This window comes from Bubalus bubalis, chromosome 10 (genome assembly GCF_019923935.1).
Source record: "Bubalus bubalis isolate 160015118507 breed Murrah chromosome 10, NDDB_SH_1, whole genome shotgun sequence".
In the NCBI taxonomy this organism is placed as follows: domain Eukaryota; kingdom Metazoa; phylum Chordata; class Mammalia; order Artiodactyla; family Bovidae; genus Bubalus; species Bubalus bubalis.
In genome coordinates, this window is record NC_059166.1 from 9,047,586 (window position 1) to 9,062,017 (window position 14,432).

General features: G+C 45.4%; 1 protein-coding gene across 2 annotated transcripts in view; it reads right to left on the reverse strand.

Moving 5' to 3' along the window:
- The window catches only part of SYTL3 (synaptotagmin like 3), a 96,314-nt gene extending 82,173 nt beyond the window's left edge, over positions 1-14,141 (reverse strand). For both annotated transcript variants that reach the window (XM_006051262.4, XM_044924030.2), the window contains exons 1-2: positions 14,027-14,141; positions 475-1,085 (exon numbers count right to left, since the gene is read on the reverse strand). In XM_006051262.4, the coding sequence (XP_006051324.3) occupies positions 475-584 (110 nt within the window). In that variant the 5' untranslated portion in view covers positions 585-1,085; positions 14,027-14,141. The remainder of the gene's footprint in view (positions 1-474; positions 1,086-14,026) is intronic.
- Between the last annotated feature and the right edge of the window lie 291 nt (positions 14,142-14,432).

Sequence of the window (14,432 nt, forward strand, 5' to 3'; positions counted from 1 at the left end):
CAGAGCTGGCTGGCAAGCAAAAGTAAGCAAAGAGAAGGCTCGGAATGGGCGCCAGCAGATCTGCTGTTTCTAAGCTGCTTTCTTTGGGCCTTCAATTACCACCAAAAATAATTTAGGAAAACCCTTAGCCAGAAGGCTTTCCCTTGAAAGGGTGTATGGGAAGTCTGAAGGTTTCCCTTGAACGATTCCTGCAAAGCAGGCAAATGGACAGGCAGACAGACAACAACTTATCACACAAAGGCATTGTTTTAAGTGGGGAAAAAAGGCATTCTTTCCCTGACCATCCCGAAGCTTAGTGACACAGCAAAGTTCACCTCCACCCACAGCCCTTGCTTCAGATTCTTGTCAGACAAGAGGCTGAATGCGGAGCAAATGGCACTAGCTAAGCAAGCAGCAAGACGCCAAGGAGAGATGGCCTCCAAGCAGAAAAAGCCAAAAAACACAAAGAATTCCACCATCTGTACGACCGCCTACCGTATCCTCTCCGCCTCCGTGTTTTGAACCTCCCGGTCCCGGTACAAAACCTGGAGGATCACTTCACGTTCCGATTCCTGGAGGGAACCGAGGCTGACTTGCTGGGCCATTTCCGTCTCTTCTCAGACCCACATTGAAGTTCTACTCCATGGCTGTGCGCCCCAGTCCGGTGGATGAGCTCAGAGTTCAGCGACAGCGCCACCCGCTTTTGAAAGCACTCCCTCTCCTATTTCATTGGCAACAGTGTTGCTCGTAGCTTTTCTCCTCTTTTTAACTGGGTCACTCTTCTCAGGAGAAAAAAGTTCCAAGGAGCTATCCCTCCGTTGGGATCATCGCTCCCAGAGCCTCATGCCATCTGCAGAGCCTTCTCCCTGGGTCCTGCCGCAGCCTCTGACATCCGGCTAAGTAAGAAGCGTATCTTTTTTCTGAGGTTTTGCCAGAGATTGTTATAAATTACGCAGATAATTTCTGCACAAGCAGAAGTAATCCCCAATCTGAGGGAATTTACAAACAGCAGGGGGAAGAGTATTCGGTGACACAGACATTAACCTTCCCCTTCATAGGTTTACAGGGAACACTGATGATGGTTAGAAGCCCAGACAGCTCAGTACCTGTAGAAAAGACAACAAAAACAGCATCATTTTTAAGACAAAATGCTCTACAGACAGATCTTTGCATTTTTTGCTGTGATGATAATGTAAGATTTTAAATTTTATTAAATGGGACTTCATGTTTCTAAAAGCCTCAGACTTCCACACTTGAATTTTTCTGATATGAATTCTGTATCCTGAGTGGTCAGAGGCATGAAGGTCTATATTTAATGTGCTATTGTTTAGTTGCTAAGTCGTGTCTGACTTTTTTTGCCACCCCATTGACTGCAGCCCGCCAGGCTCTGCTGTCCATGGGCTTTCCCAGGGAAGACACTGGAGTGGGTTGCCATTTTCTCCTCCAATATTGAATGTACATCAGCCTAATTGAAAATACTTTAGGATATCTACAATTTCATCTGTTAACTGTAATTTTTACAATTAACTTGAACACTCAAAAAAATGTTTAATCAATTAAGGATCTATGAAGGGATATCACCACAACCTCCGTCTATCAGTTAGTTATGGTCTTTAATGGTATTTAGCAACAGCCTTCTGCTCGGGGTCTTATTTCTGGTTAATATGAGTTGGCAGGTTCTCCACTCCTCCTACTTACTTTTTCCATCAGTGACACTAGACACACAGCACCTTTGATCTGTTTCTTTCCCCAACCAAGATGGTATTGAATTGATAAAACATGTCAATGAAAAGCAGAAAATGCAGATCTAATTAGTGTACTTTCTATAATGCCATTTTGTTATCAAATTTACATGAATTCCTTAGTAATAAGATGTCCTTTCAATGCTTTGGAAGCTAAACTCCCTTTGTTCAGCCTCAACAGAAATTCACATTACATTAATTTACGATCCATAGCAAATCAGTGAAAAAGAGGTTAATAGAACCCTAAGGAATCATTCCCTTTAAGCAGAGATTCTTAACTTTCCTCTTTTAATCTCTGCTTATCTGGTGAAGCTTCTGTATTTAAATGCATAAAATAAAATACATTATAACAAAGGAAATCAATTATACTGAAATATTTTAAATTATAATAATATATGTGGCCAGGGATGTACGAAATCTAGCAGTGATCTAACAGTGACTGTAATTTCAGAGTAGCAATGATTGCAAGCAATACTGAGATATCTGCAACAAGATGTGGAGACCACAAGTCTTGCTAATTCTATTGTGGTTTGTGGCGAAATGCTAAACTTTAGTTATAAGTCAATGAAAATTAAGATATAAATTTTTTCACATCCAAGTTCGTGGGACTATAGGCTAAGGACCCCTTGGCTTAAGGATCCTCTATTTGTCAGTTTCTCTCTTGTGAGGTGGGGCTACACTGGGGGCTCAGCGGCAAAGAATCCACCAGCGAGGCAGGGGACCCGGGTTTCATCCCTGGGTCAGGAAGGTCCCATGGTAAAGAATCCGCCAGCGAGGCAGGGGACCCGGGTTTCATCCCTGGGTCAGGAAGGTCCCATGGGAAAGAATCTGCCAGCGAGGCAGGAGACCCGGGTTTCATCCCTAGGTCAGGAAGGTCCCATGGGAAAGAATCCACCAGCGAGGCAGGAGACCCGGGTTTCATCCCTAGGTCAGGAAGGTCCCATGGGAAAGAATCCACCAGCGAGGCAGGAGACCCGGGTTTCATCCCTAGGTCAGGAAGGTCCCATGGTAAAGAATCCGCCAGCGAGGCAGGAGACCCGGGTTTCATCCCTGGGTCAGGAAGGTCCCATGGGAAAGAATCCACCAGCGAGGCAGGAGACCCGGGTTTCATCCCTAGGTCAGGAAGGTCCCATGGTAAAGAATCCACCAGCGAGGCAGGAGACCCGGGTTTCATCCCTGGGTCAGGAAGGTCCCATGGTAAAGAATCTGCCAGCGAGGCAGGAGACTCGGGTTTGATCCCTGGCTCAGGAAGGTCCTATGGAGGTGGAAGTACTGGAACAACCCACTCCAGTATGCTTGTCTAGGAAATCCCATGGACAGAGGAGCCTCATGGGCTATAGTCCATGCAGTTGCAAAGACTCAGACATGACTGAGCACACAAACTGTTGTACGATAAGGTTAAAACAGTTGGCCCACCCAAATTGCAGATGCTACATGAGGAGGAGGGAAGCCGGGGCTGCCAGGATATGATCCTGGCCTCCGCTCTCCAGCCAAGCATTCCCGAGTGCCTGCTCCCAAAATGCCTCCCGTGTAGACATCAGGAGAACCACAGGAACAAGGACTCGGGCTCCATCAGCAGGGTCAAAACCTCCTCCCTCCTAAAGTCCTGTTTCCAGGGGAACAGCAGAGCTTAGCTCCCCGAGGCTCTGAGTCTCTGGGGAAGAAGAAATGCTAGGAAACAGCTTGTAATCAAGTGCTAAGTGGGAAAGTGTCACCAACTTCGTGAGCCTATTTCTTTTTTTTTTTTTTTTTTTGAGCCTATTTCTTCTAAACACATTCCTTGGTTTTTGTTGCTTCTCTCTCATTTCTAACCTATTAACCACATTACTGAATCAAGTACTGTCCTGTCTGTCTGATTCCCAAGTATTTTAAGTGCAGGTTTTTGCACTTGGCTCAAAACACACCAACTTTTTTGGAGAAGGAAATGGCAACCCACTCTAGTATTCTTGCCTGGAGAATCCCAAGGACAGAAGAGCCTGGTGAGCTGCTATCTATGAGGTCGCACAGAGTTGGACACGACTGAAGCAACTTAGCAGCAAAACACACCGTCTATGCCCTGAGCTTTCTCTCCATGTGGCCTTTGGGCTCAGGTGTCTGGCCCCGGCCTTCAGCACCACCGGGAGGCGGGGCCAGTCAGCACTAGGCTGGAAACAAGAACTCCTGGAGAGCTCAGTGTTCACTCCTGCGGGTGGCCAGGCCTTTACCTAGTCCAGACACGCAGGGTTTGGTTCTTTAAAAACATTCCTGCTCTCTACCATGGAGAAGGCAATGGCACCCCACTCTAGTACTCTTGCTTGGAAAATCCCATGGACGGAGGAGCCTGGTAGGCTGCAGTCCATGGGGTCACTAAGAGTTGGACACGACTGAGCGACTTCACTTTCACTTTTCCTTTCATGCATTGGAGAAGGAAATGGCACCCCACTCCAGTGTTCTTGCCTGGAGAATCCCATGGATGGGGGAGCCTGGTGGGCTGCCGTCTATGGGGTCACATAGAGTTGGACACGACTGAAGCGACTTAGCAGCAGCAGCAGCAGCTCTCTACCAAACCCATGCCTGTGGCCTCACAGGGGCCTCTGCACGGATGAGTGGGCACTCTTCCTCCCCCTCGTGGCCATCCACTGCTAGTTACAGAAAAGTCAAATTGAGTTGGTTTTCGGAATCCATTCGTCAGCCATTCATTAATTAAATATTGATCAAGCATTCAACAAGTGCCAGACACTCTTTAAGTGATTACGGTACAGGACTTAATGACTGATAAGTTACACCATATCTCATTTCTAACAAGACGATGTATGCTCAGTAGCTTCAGTCATGTCTGATTCTTTGCAGCCCCATGGACTGTAGCTCACCAGGCTCCTCTGTCCATGGGATTCTCCAGGCAAGAATGCTGGAGTGCGTTGCCATTTCCTACTCCAGAGGCTCTTTCCAACCCAGGGATCAAACCCATGTCTCTTGCGTCTCCTGCATTGGCAAATGGATTCTTTTCCACTAGGGCCACCTACAAAAGCACACAGAGGACAATTAAAGTCAGAGAAACAGTAGCAGCCAGAGTGAAAAGGAGCAGACAATTTCTGCCAGGAACCTGCAGCCAAACAGTCCTGTACTTGAGCACTGAGGCTGCCCTGGTGGCTGAGAACAAAACAAAACCCCAAATCAAAGTGGTGCATATAGTTCTTATCAGAACCGAAAGAAAACAAAGGGATTCTCAAGGTGTCTTTAGGTCATGGAACAAAAAGTTCTGCAGTGGTTTGGCAGAAGTTGCAAAACTGTGCTTCATGTATCATCATTATATTGATTTCAGATTAACTAAGGATGGAGCTTGTTGTTGTTGTTCAGTCGCCAAGTCACGTCCAAGTCTTTGCTACCCCATGATTGCAGCACATCAGGCTTCCCTATCCCTCACCATCTCCCGGAGTTTGCCAAGTTCATATCCAATGAATTGGTGATGCCATCCAACCATCTCATCCTCAGTTGTCCCCTTCTCCTCCTGCCCTCAATCTTTCCCAGCATCAGGGTCTTTTCCAATGAGTCAGCTGTGCAAATCAGGTGGCCAAAGGACTGGAGCTTCAGCTTCAGCGTTAGTCCTTCCAAAGAGTATTCCTTTAAGATTTCCTTTAAGATTGACTGGTTTGATCTCCTTGCTTTCCAAGGATAGACCACCAAATTGTAATTCATTGAAATCCTTTCAAATACACACCCCAACATGGTGCTTTCTGGGGTTCCCAGTTGATGAGTATAAAGCTTAGAGAACTAGAGGTATGTGTGTGCAGTGTTCATCTGAGTTGTTATTCTCGACTTTTAGAGATTTTGACTCTGGCTTCCATAAACCTTCAGCCATTCAAGTACATGGTTGCTAACTACAATGAGGAAATCCTTCTATTATTGTATTGAAATGTACTTTTTTCCTTATCTTGAAGGATCTGTGTCGACATCTTCTCTATACAGGGTGACTTTTTGAATTGATGCAATCAGGACTGCGTAGAGATCCCCAGGATCATTCATGTGACGAATAGATTCAAGGGATTAGATGTGGTAGACAGAGTGCTTGAAGAACTATGGACAGAAATTTGTTACATTGTATAGGAGGTGGTGACCCAAACCATCCCCAAGAATAAGAAATGCAAGAAGGCAAAGTGGTTGTCTGAGGAGGCCTTACAAATAGCTGAGAAAAGAAGAGAAGCGAAAAGGCAAAGGAGAAAGGGAAAGACATACCCATCTGAATGTAGATTCCAGAGAATAACAAGAAGAGATAAGAAAGCCTCCTTAAGTGAACAATGCAAAGAAATAGAGGAAAACAATAGAATGGGAAAGACTAGAGATCTCTTCAAGAAAACTGGAGAGATGAGGAGAACATCTCATGCAAAGATGGGCACAACAAAGGGCAGAAATGGTATGGACCTAACAGAAGCAGAAGAGATTAAGAAGAGGTGGCAAGAACACACAGAAGAATTATACAAAAAAATTTAATGACCCATGGTGGTGTGGTCACTCACCTAGAGCCAGACATCCTGGAGTGTGAAGTCAAGTGGGCCCTAGGAAGCATTACTATGAGCAAAGCTAGTGGAGGTGATGGAATTCCAGCTGAGCTACTTCAAACCCTAAAAGATGATGCTGTTTAAGAGCTGCACTCAATATGCCAGCAAATTTGGAAAGCTCAGTATCACAGAAACCTAGGAGGAGGTTTTCTCTCTGATTTCCAGTGTCCTCCCAGTGTTCCACCTGACCTGGTGGCTTAGACCTGCCACACGTTAGAGCCACAGGTGTTTCATCTTATTGGGATTCATTTCGGGTTTTCAGTGGGGGCAGCCCCATGCTTCCGTCTAGAAATTTGTGGGGTAGTTTTAGTTGTCATAGTGACAAAGAATTACCTTGCATTCCCATACAAATATTGGTTATCTTACCAGATAACTCAACTAGGAAAAAGGCATAATTATCTGATAATAGAATTTAACTCACAGAAACACAAAGTATATTTTGCAGGGTTTTAATATACGGGGTTTTGCAGAATGAAGCTATTGTGTAAACTGAGGAAGACTGTACCTGGTTTCATTTAGAATTGCTTACCATTTCAGGAAGTGGCATCACATAGGGCATCATGGCTTGTATTAATAGTATTTGAATCACTAATGCTACAATACTGGTAAGGATCTGCATCTGTAGACGTGAATCTACAAATCAATGTGATTCTAGGTATGAGAACATCTGACAACTTCACTGTGTCTTTTAATGTAGCTTATATTGAGAGTCCCTCGGACCGCAAGGAGATCAAACCAGTCAATCCTAAAGGAAATCAGTCCTGTATATTCATTGGAAGGACTGATGCTGAAGCTGAAACTCCAATACTTTGGCCACCTGATGTGAAGAACTGACTCATTGGAAAAGACCCTGATGCTGGGAAAGATTGAAGGCAGGAGAAGGGGACAACAGAGGATGAGATGGTTGGATGGCATCACTGACTCAATGGACATGAGTTTAAGCAAACTCCGGGAGTTGGTGATGGACAGGGAAGCCTGGCATGCTGCAGTCCATGGGGTCCACAAAGAGCTGGACACGACTGAGCAACTGAATTGAACTAATATGAATTATATTCTTATAATTTAATGTCCCTTTATTTATCCTTTTATCACAGTAATGATATTGAATTATTGTTGTTGGTATTGAGGAAGGTAAACTATATTTTACATGAATTCCAATTCCAGATAGTAAAAGGTGAGCTACAAAATATTTCCTATAAAGAGTGAGCATTGGGTCTTTGGGGTTTAAGAACCACTGAAATTGAGGATCCAGTGATTTCTCAGGTCACTTACAAATTAAACTGTGTGTATCATTCTCTTGTTCATTTTTTCAACGTATTATTTTGTTTTAGAGGATGGAATGGGGAAAATAGAGAACTGGTTGGTTGTTTTTGTTGTTTTAAGTTGTGCTGGGCTTTTAACTTGATCGTGAATTTGCTTGTGCAATTCCAGGTCTGATTTCCAGTTTACGATTGAGAGCTCAGTGTTTCTCTTTCAATAGCAATTATCTAAATTATTTCAACTACATCTTTTCAGTCCTCTTGAACAAAATCTGGACCTCTGTCTATACTTTATTCCTGTTATGTTGGCATTTAAATTTCTCTAAGTTTTACAACAACAGCCAAATCAGAGATTTTACTCTGTAGTCCATGTTCCAAATCACTCAAGATCAAATTCACTAAAACTCTTCTTAGCCTATAGTCTATTTATCCAAGACAAGGTGACCCCAGACTTATGATGATTTACTTATTCTTTTAATTATTTGTCTATTTGCTTATTTGTAGTGAACTCTTCCTAGTCAATAGAGGTTTCTAGGGTGACAGAGTTAATTAGCAAGTTGCATGGCCCAATGGTAAATACCAAGAAAGTCAAAGAGAATTCCATCCACCTGGTGGCCTAGCAAGCTTAAGGTCCATCTTTAGGGATTCGGTTTCCGGTCACCTATGCTGGCCGGAAACTAGAAGCCACACTGGCTTATTTTTCATATTATTCAAAACAGGGATGAAACAAACATACTTCTCTCTTGCAGGCTTTTGATTTCTTGAATGAGTCGAAATGGAGATGGTCAAAGAATTCCATGAAATCTATGCAAATCAGTTGGCATGTTCCTTGATGGAGTGAGGGGTGAGAGTGGCGTCTGTAACCCAAAGTGCTAATAGGGACAAGTGGGCCCGAGTCTGGCTGTGCCCACCAACCTGAGGGGCACAGTGGGCACTATGGTGAGTCAGAGGCAGGCTGGTGACAGGAGAGGACAGGAGGATGTTCCCGGCTGAGCCTGGGTGGAGAAGTGGAGATGCTCTGAGAAAGGACAGGACATCTCTGGAGTGAGGGACAGGCCACTGAACACGACTGAGGCAGGAATGCGTCCTTCCTCTCCCAGGACAGGAGCCCAGGTCCCTACCGCCTATAAACAGATTCTAAACTATGTGCAAGGTCTTTCTCACCCTGCTTGAGTTGGCCTCCTCCGACTTCTGCATCCTCAGTTCCCATAGAACGCCCCAACGCTCCCGCAGCAAACACATTCGAGATGGTTCCCTGGATACCCCGTGTACTCTTCTCTTTCCATACATTCTCTCCTGCTCTTCCCTGTCCCTACAAGGATCTAATTTACTCAGAGGCAGTGAGGGGAATGAGGTTTGAAGATGCTGGGCAAGTTAGCAAGTCCCCTGGGATTTAATTTCCTTGGCTGTAAAGTAGAGGGAGGTGGCTCAGACAGTAAAAGAGTCTGCCTGCCATGCAGGAGACCTGGGTTTGATCCCTGGGTTGGGAAGATTCCCCTGGAGCAAGATATGGCAACCCACTCCAGTATTCTTGCCTGGAGAATCCCATGGACAGAGGAGCCTAGCAGGTTACAATCCATGGGGATGCAAAGAGCTGGACGTGACTGAGCGACTAACACTTTCACTTTCAAACTGGATAGAATTATAGCATCCACTTCTTAGAGTCATTGCGAGCATTAAATGCATTTATGCATGTAAAGCACTTTTTTTTGACTGTGCCGTGCAGCATGTGGGATCTTAGTTCCTCGACCAGGGATTGAACCCGTGTCCCCTGCATTTCGAGCACAGAGCCGAAACCACTTGACCACCAGGGAAGTCCCAACACAGAAAGTACTTAGATCACAGTGGCAAGCATATTATAAACAACCCACTGACACATGTTAACTGTGGTAGTAGTAAGAGTATCCATAGGGACAGAGTAAAGGGGCAAAGTAGGTGATTAAAGAGTTAATCCCGCTAGGGGACTGTAAATAGAAAAACCATGGGAGACCCCCCCACCTTACTAAAACCATTAGTAAGCTAATGGTTACTCAAGAAAGCAGGTTTACTTAACCACAAAACCAAGAAGGCTTGCTTAGCAACAAAATCGTGCAACAGATGCATGAGACATGCCCCCAAACAATAAAACAACGGTGGCATGAGACCCACATCCTGCCCAGTGAGCTCAGTAGGACACACGCTCCACACACATTAAAAAAACAATCATTTGTGGACCCAGCTTGACCATGTAGGGACAAGAAAACCCCCCTGCTCATTCTGGAGGAGGAGTTGATGACAGAAACACAACATCTACTCAAGAAAGACAAAGAAGGTTTTCTCCCCCTCTCTACTTTTCCTTTGATTGTAAAAATGTAAGCCACTATATACTCAGGACATGGTACCCCCTTGCCCACTCGCTTGTAAGCCTTGTAAGTATCCTGTTCTAATAAATCACTTCTTATCTATCACTTTGGGCTTCCCAGGTGGCGCTAGTGGTAAAGAACCTGCCTGCCAATGCAAGAGACATGAGATGTGAGTTCGATCCCTAGGTCGGGAAGATCCCCTGGAGAAGGGCTTGGCAACCCACTCCAGTAGTCTCACCTGGAGAATCCCATGGACAGAGGAGCCTGGTGGGCTATAGTCCACGGGGTAACAAAGAGCCAGACACAAATGAAGCACTTAGCACACACACACGTCTATCACTTTGCCTCTCACTGAATTCTTTCTGTGCTGAGACATAAAGGAGAAGAGCTCTTCAGAGTCCCCTGAAATACCACCTAATGGTTCCATCATCATCATTATCATTATTCATTGTTAATCTTCCAGGTCGATTCATCACCAATTCAGGAACTTTCTCGTAATTTTCAAGCACAATTAACTGCTCCTTCATTATGCCCCCTTTTCCTCTGTATATTTCTCTATCATGACTCTGACTTCTTTCTGATTCGAGTGTCCTTCTAGTGGAGACACTGGGTCTTAGTGATCCCTCGTCACCCAGCAAATAGGTCCTTAATGTTGGGCTGGAGTTGAGAAACGCAGTGACTATTGTGACGTGGGCTTGCTTGCCAAAGCAGGAAGCATGAACTCAAGTCGGAAGGGGGGTCATAGTCAGGTGAGCGAGCAACACGCATCTCAGAAAGCTCCAGGCTTCAGAAATCTGGAAAGCATCTGAAAATCTGAGGTCATTTCAGCATCTGAGAAGCATACGAAAAAGTATTTTGTTTTAATGATCTCGTGCAGAAATTCACAATCTCCTAGACCTGGTTTTTCTGCGATAATATTTAGTCACTCTCTCACACACCCAGTGAATTCTGAAACTGTGTTTTGGTCGCAAACACTGGCGTCAGGTTCTGTCTTCACCCACATGGAGCTGTCTAGCCCCCAGTCTCTTTTCTCGATAGCATTTTTGTGATTTTGTAATGGTGACTGCCTTTGTTCTACAGCATCCCACCATACCAACCAGTCTAATTTTACTTAACAATTAAAAAATAAATAAAACCTATAGTGTTTCACCACTCTGAAGGAAAAAGTCCCCCAGAACCACTTGGGGAAGCACTGCACAGCCAACCATCCCATCTCAGCATGAGTTCAGGTGTCGGACAACCTAGGATCAAACCCTAATCTGGAGTTGTCTCAGTACAGTCCGAGAGCAACAGCTGGTATAAAGCAAGTAGGAATTGGAAGCAGTCCTCTCTGATCACCGTCCTCCCCTTCAGGAAGGCCCAAGAGCAGGAGTCAAGCCTCTTTTCTGGGATCGATATGGACACATGCAGCAGAGGTGGGGGCCCCTCCTAAACCCAGCTCGGGGCTTTAATCCACACGTTTCCATCTCCTCTGTAGCCAGTCATGCCGCATCCCTGTGGAACTCTGCATCCAGGCAGACGCAGTTAGGTGGTGGTGATCGGCGTATTGACCCACAGCACTGATTTCATTGGGCCTCTGTGAGCCCCTCAGGTGCCATGGAGTGAGGACACCAAATTAGCAGGAGCCCCTCTCTGCAATAGAAAAGCTTGCATTCCAGCCAGGAAGTGGACAGGTGAACAAATAAGCGACAACGTGACAGGGTGAGTGGAAACACACAAGGATCTACAGGAGAGAACACTCAGAGGAAGGCATGATTCACTCCACATGGAGAGAGGAGAAATGGCAGGTGGGGGGGGGGCAGTGTGTGGGAAAGACATTCCGGAGGGGAACGTGTGGGAGCCCCCCTTTGCCAGAGAAATGGAACATCTGATTGTGTGAATTCTGAAACTACACTTGCTTTTTTTTTCCCCTCGGCCTAACAGCCAAGATTGACTTCGGCTTTTCAGAGCTGACCAGGGGAAGAAAAGTACAAGAAATGTGAAACCCGGGGGCGGGTAGAAGAAAGGGGGACGGGAAAGGAAGCGCTCTTTATCTGCAGGCTCTTCCATCTACTGGTTGTCTCAGCTGGTCATCGGATCACCCACCCCCACACCCCGACCCCCGCCCTTGACGGAGAGGAGAGGCTGCGATCAGGCTCAGGCGAGGCGCCTTCGTGTGAACACTGTCATCTCCGGCCAGACTTTCAATTCAAGCTAGAGGTCGAGCCCAGCGCTGAAGCCTCAGCCAAGCCCCTGCTCTCAGCCCTGCTCCAGAGCCAGCACCCCCCGCTGCTGTGTTTTACCACAGCTGTTTCCTTGAGAAGCTGCAGTTTGCTTTTTTTTTTTTTTGAATATGGCCACAGTATTTTCTACATAGAATGCAGGGGCGAAGTTGAGCAGCTCCACAGACCCCGCCGATTCACCTGAGAGTGTCATCTCATTTTTCAGCTCGTGGCGTGTCCTCACAGACGTCCGTGACAGCCGCAGGGACCACTGGCTCATCCACATTAAGCGGATGAAGGCAGGGCAGTGCTCACTTGCAAAGGCGAGAAGATTCACCTGGTGTCCCCTCAGGAATGGCATGGGAATGGAGATGAGCCTTTAGAAACTCTTTGTGTCTCTGGTCTCTGAGCCAGAAGTGGATTTTCTCAGAAGCCAGTGACCTCGGACTTGAGGCCTCAACTGCCAGGCCCCGGACTTGACCTTGTATTAATATTTGTTTCCTTAAAGAAGGCTCCAGGCATCATGTAAGCTTCAGGTCCCTCAAAACTCTGTCCTTAATATATGACATCGTGCATATGTGGGCTTAAGTCTAGAAAACTTGACATCTAAACTGAGACAGGAGAGGGCTGGAAGTCTCTTCTGGAAAGGCCCCCACCACTCACAGTGGAGTCTAGGCTTTCTCATTCACATAGATATCTTGCCACCAAAAAAAAAAAAACAAAACCCAAGTGCTTTTTCAGAATCAAAGCTAAACCCTACAATAGAAACCCATGATATTTCAGACTTAAACTTGATCTTTTCTTGTGGATGGATAAAGAAACGAGACCTGATATTATTATCTTGTTCTTTATATGAGGTACTACTCATAATCGTTGCTATAATTTTTGTTGTACCAACCCCTACTATTTATTTACCACTTACTCTGGACCAGAAGGCTTGACACGTTTCTTGCACGAACAGTCTCAGTCCTCATTACAGCCTTATGCCATCAAGACACCCATTTTACTGATGAGCAGAGTGAGGCTTGCAACAATTCAGTAATTTACCTAAACTCACACTCTAATCTGGGTCTGTTTAACGCCAAAGCCTTATGCTTTGTTTAGACAGAAAAGTTAAGAATTTAGAATCTTCTACTGTCTTGGCTAAATAATCTTTTTCATACCAATTCTAACTTCTTAGTAGATATTTGGGCTTCCCAGGTAACACTAGTGGTAAAGAAGCTGCCTGCCGATGCAGGAGACATGGGTTCAATCCCTGGATTAGGAAGATCCCCTGGAGGAGGGCATGGCAACCCACTCTAGTTCTTTTTGCCTGGAGAGTCCCATGGACAAAGGAGCCTGGCGGGCTACAGTCCATGGGGTCCCAAGAGTCCAACACAACTGAAGCGACTTAGCACAGTAAGATACTTAATCGCTAACATGTATTTTCTTCTCATAATCTCTCCTTTTGTCAAGAAGTTCTATTCCGGGGCTAAAGAAGCTGAATTGCAAGACATTTAAATTAGACTCCAGCTAACTTAATTTTTAAAATTATATTTATGGTCCACCTCCAGACTAGAGATTATGGGGGATGAAAAAAATCGGAATCTGTGAAGTAAATTCAGAGCAAAATAGTAATAAACTGTATGTATAAGAATGTATAGACCAAAAAGGAAACCAAACGACGCTCATCACCACCTTTGAAAAAATTCACACCGTACAGCTTTGGGAGAGTGTTTTTCGGTGTGGATTGGTTTCTTAACTAACTCTAAAGTATTCCTCCATTCCATTTAAATCATTCTTAGCCTACAGTTACAATGTATGCTATTCAATAAAATGACAAGTCATCCTTTGTCTAATTTCTCATTGCTGTTCTCTCCCACCTTTTCAAAGTCATCAGTGTAAGAGAAGTTATATTAACTGTAACCTCTACCCACCCCACCCTTAAAACAACCCACCAGAAGGGCTGGACTCGGATGCTCAGCCTACCTTTGCCTCAGCTTCAAGAGAGGAGACCAGGGGAGCTCGCTCTGGGGAAGGAAGTCAAGCTTTCTCTGAGTTAGAACCACTGACGTGCTTCTCTTTCCTTCCGGTGGGCTGGGCGGGCGCTGAGAGCCTCTGTGGCTACCAGCTCTGTGTCACCAAGGACCCCGGGGACAAAGCCACCTGGAGCCACACCCAGGTGCTCTTGAAGGCCAACAGTTTACGTTTTTAGCTGGAGGAAAGACCACACTATGCTACCTCGGTGTTTCACTCAAGCAAGGAAACCCCTGAGGAAACTGGAGGCTTCAATTAGTCAAACGTTCCCACCTTTGTGAGAGGTTTCTCATTGACCTCAAGTGTAAATGACTCCTGTCATCACAGCTCAAAGAGCAGCTGTTAACTCAAGAGTCAA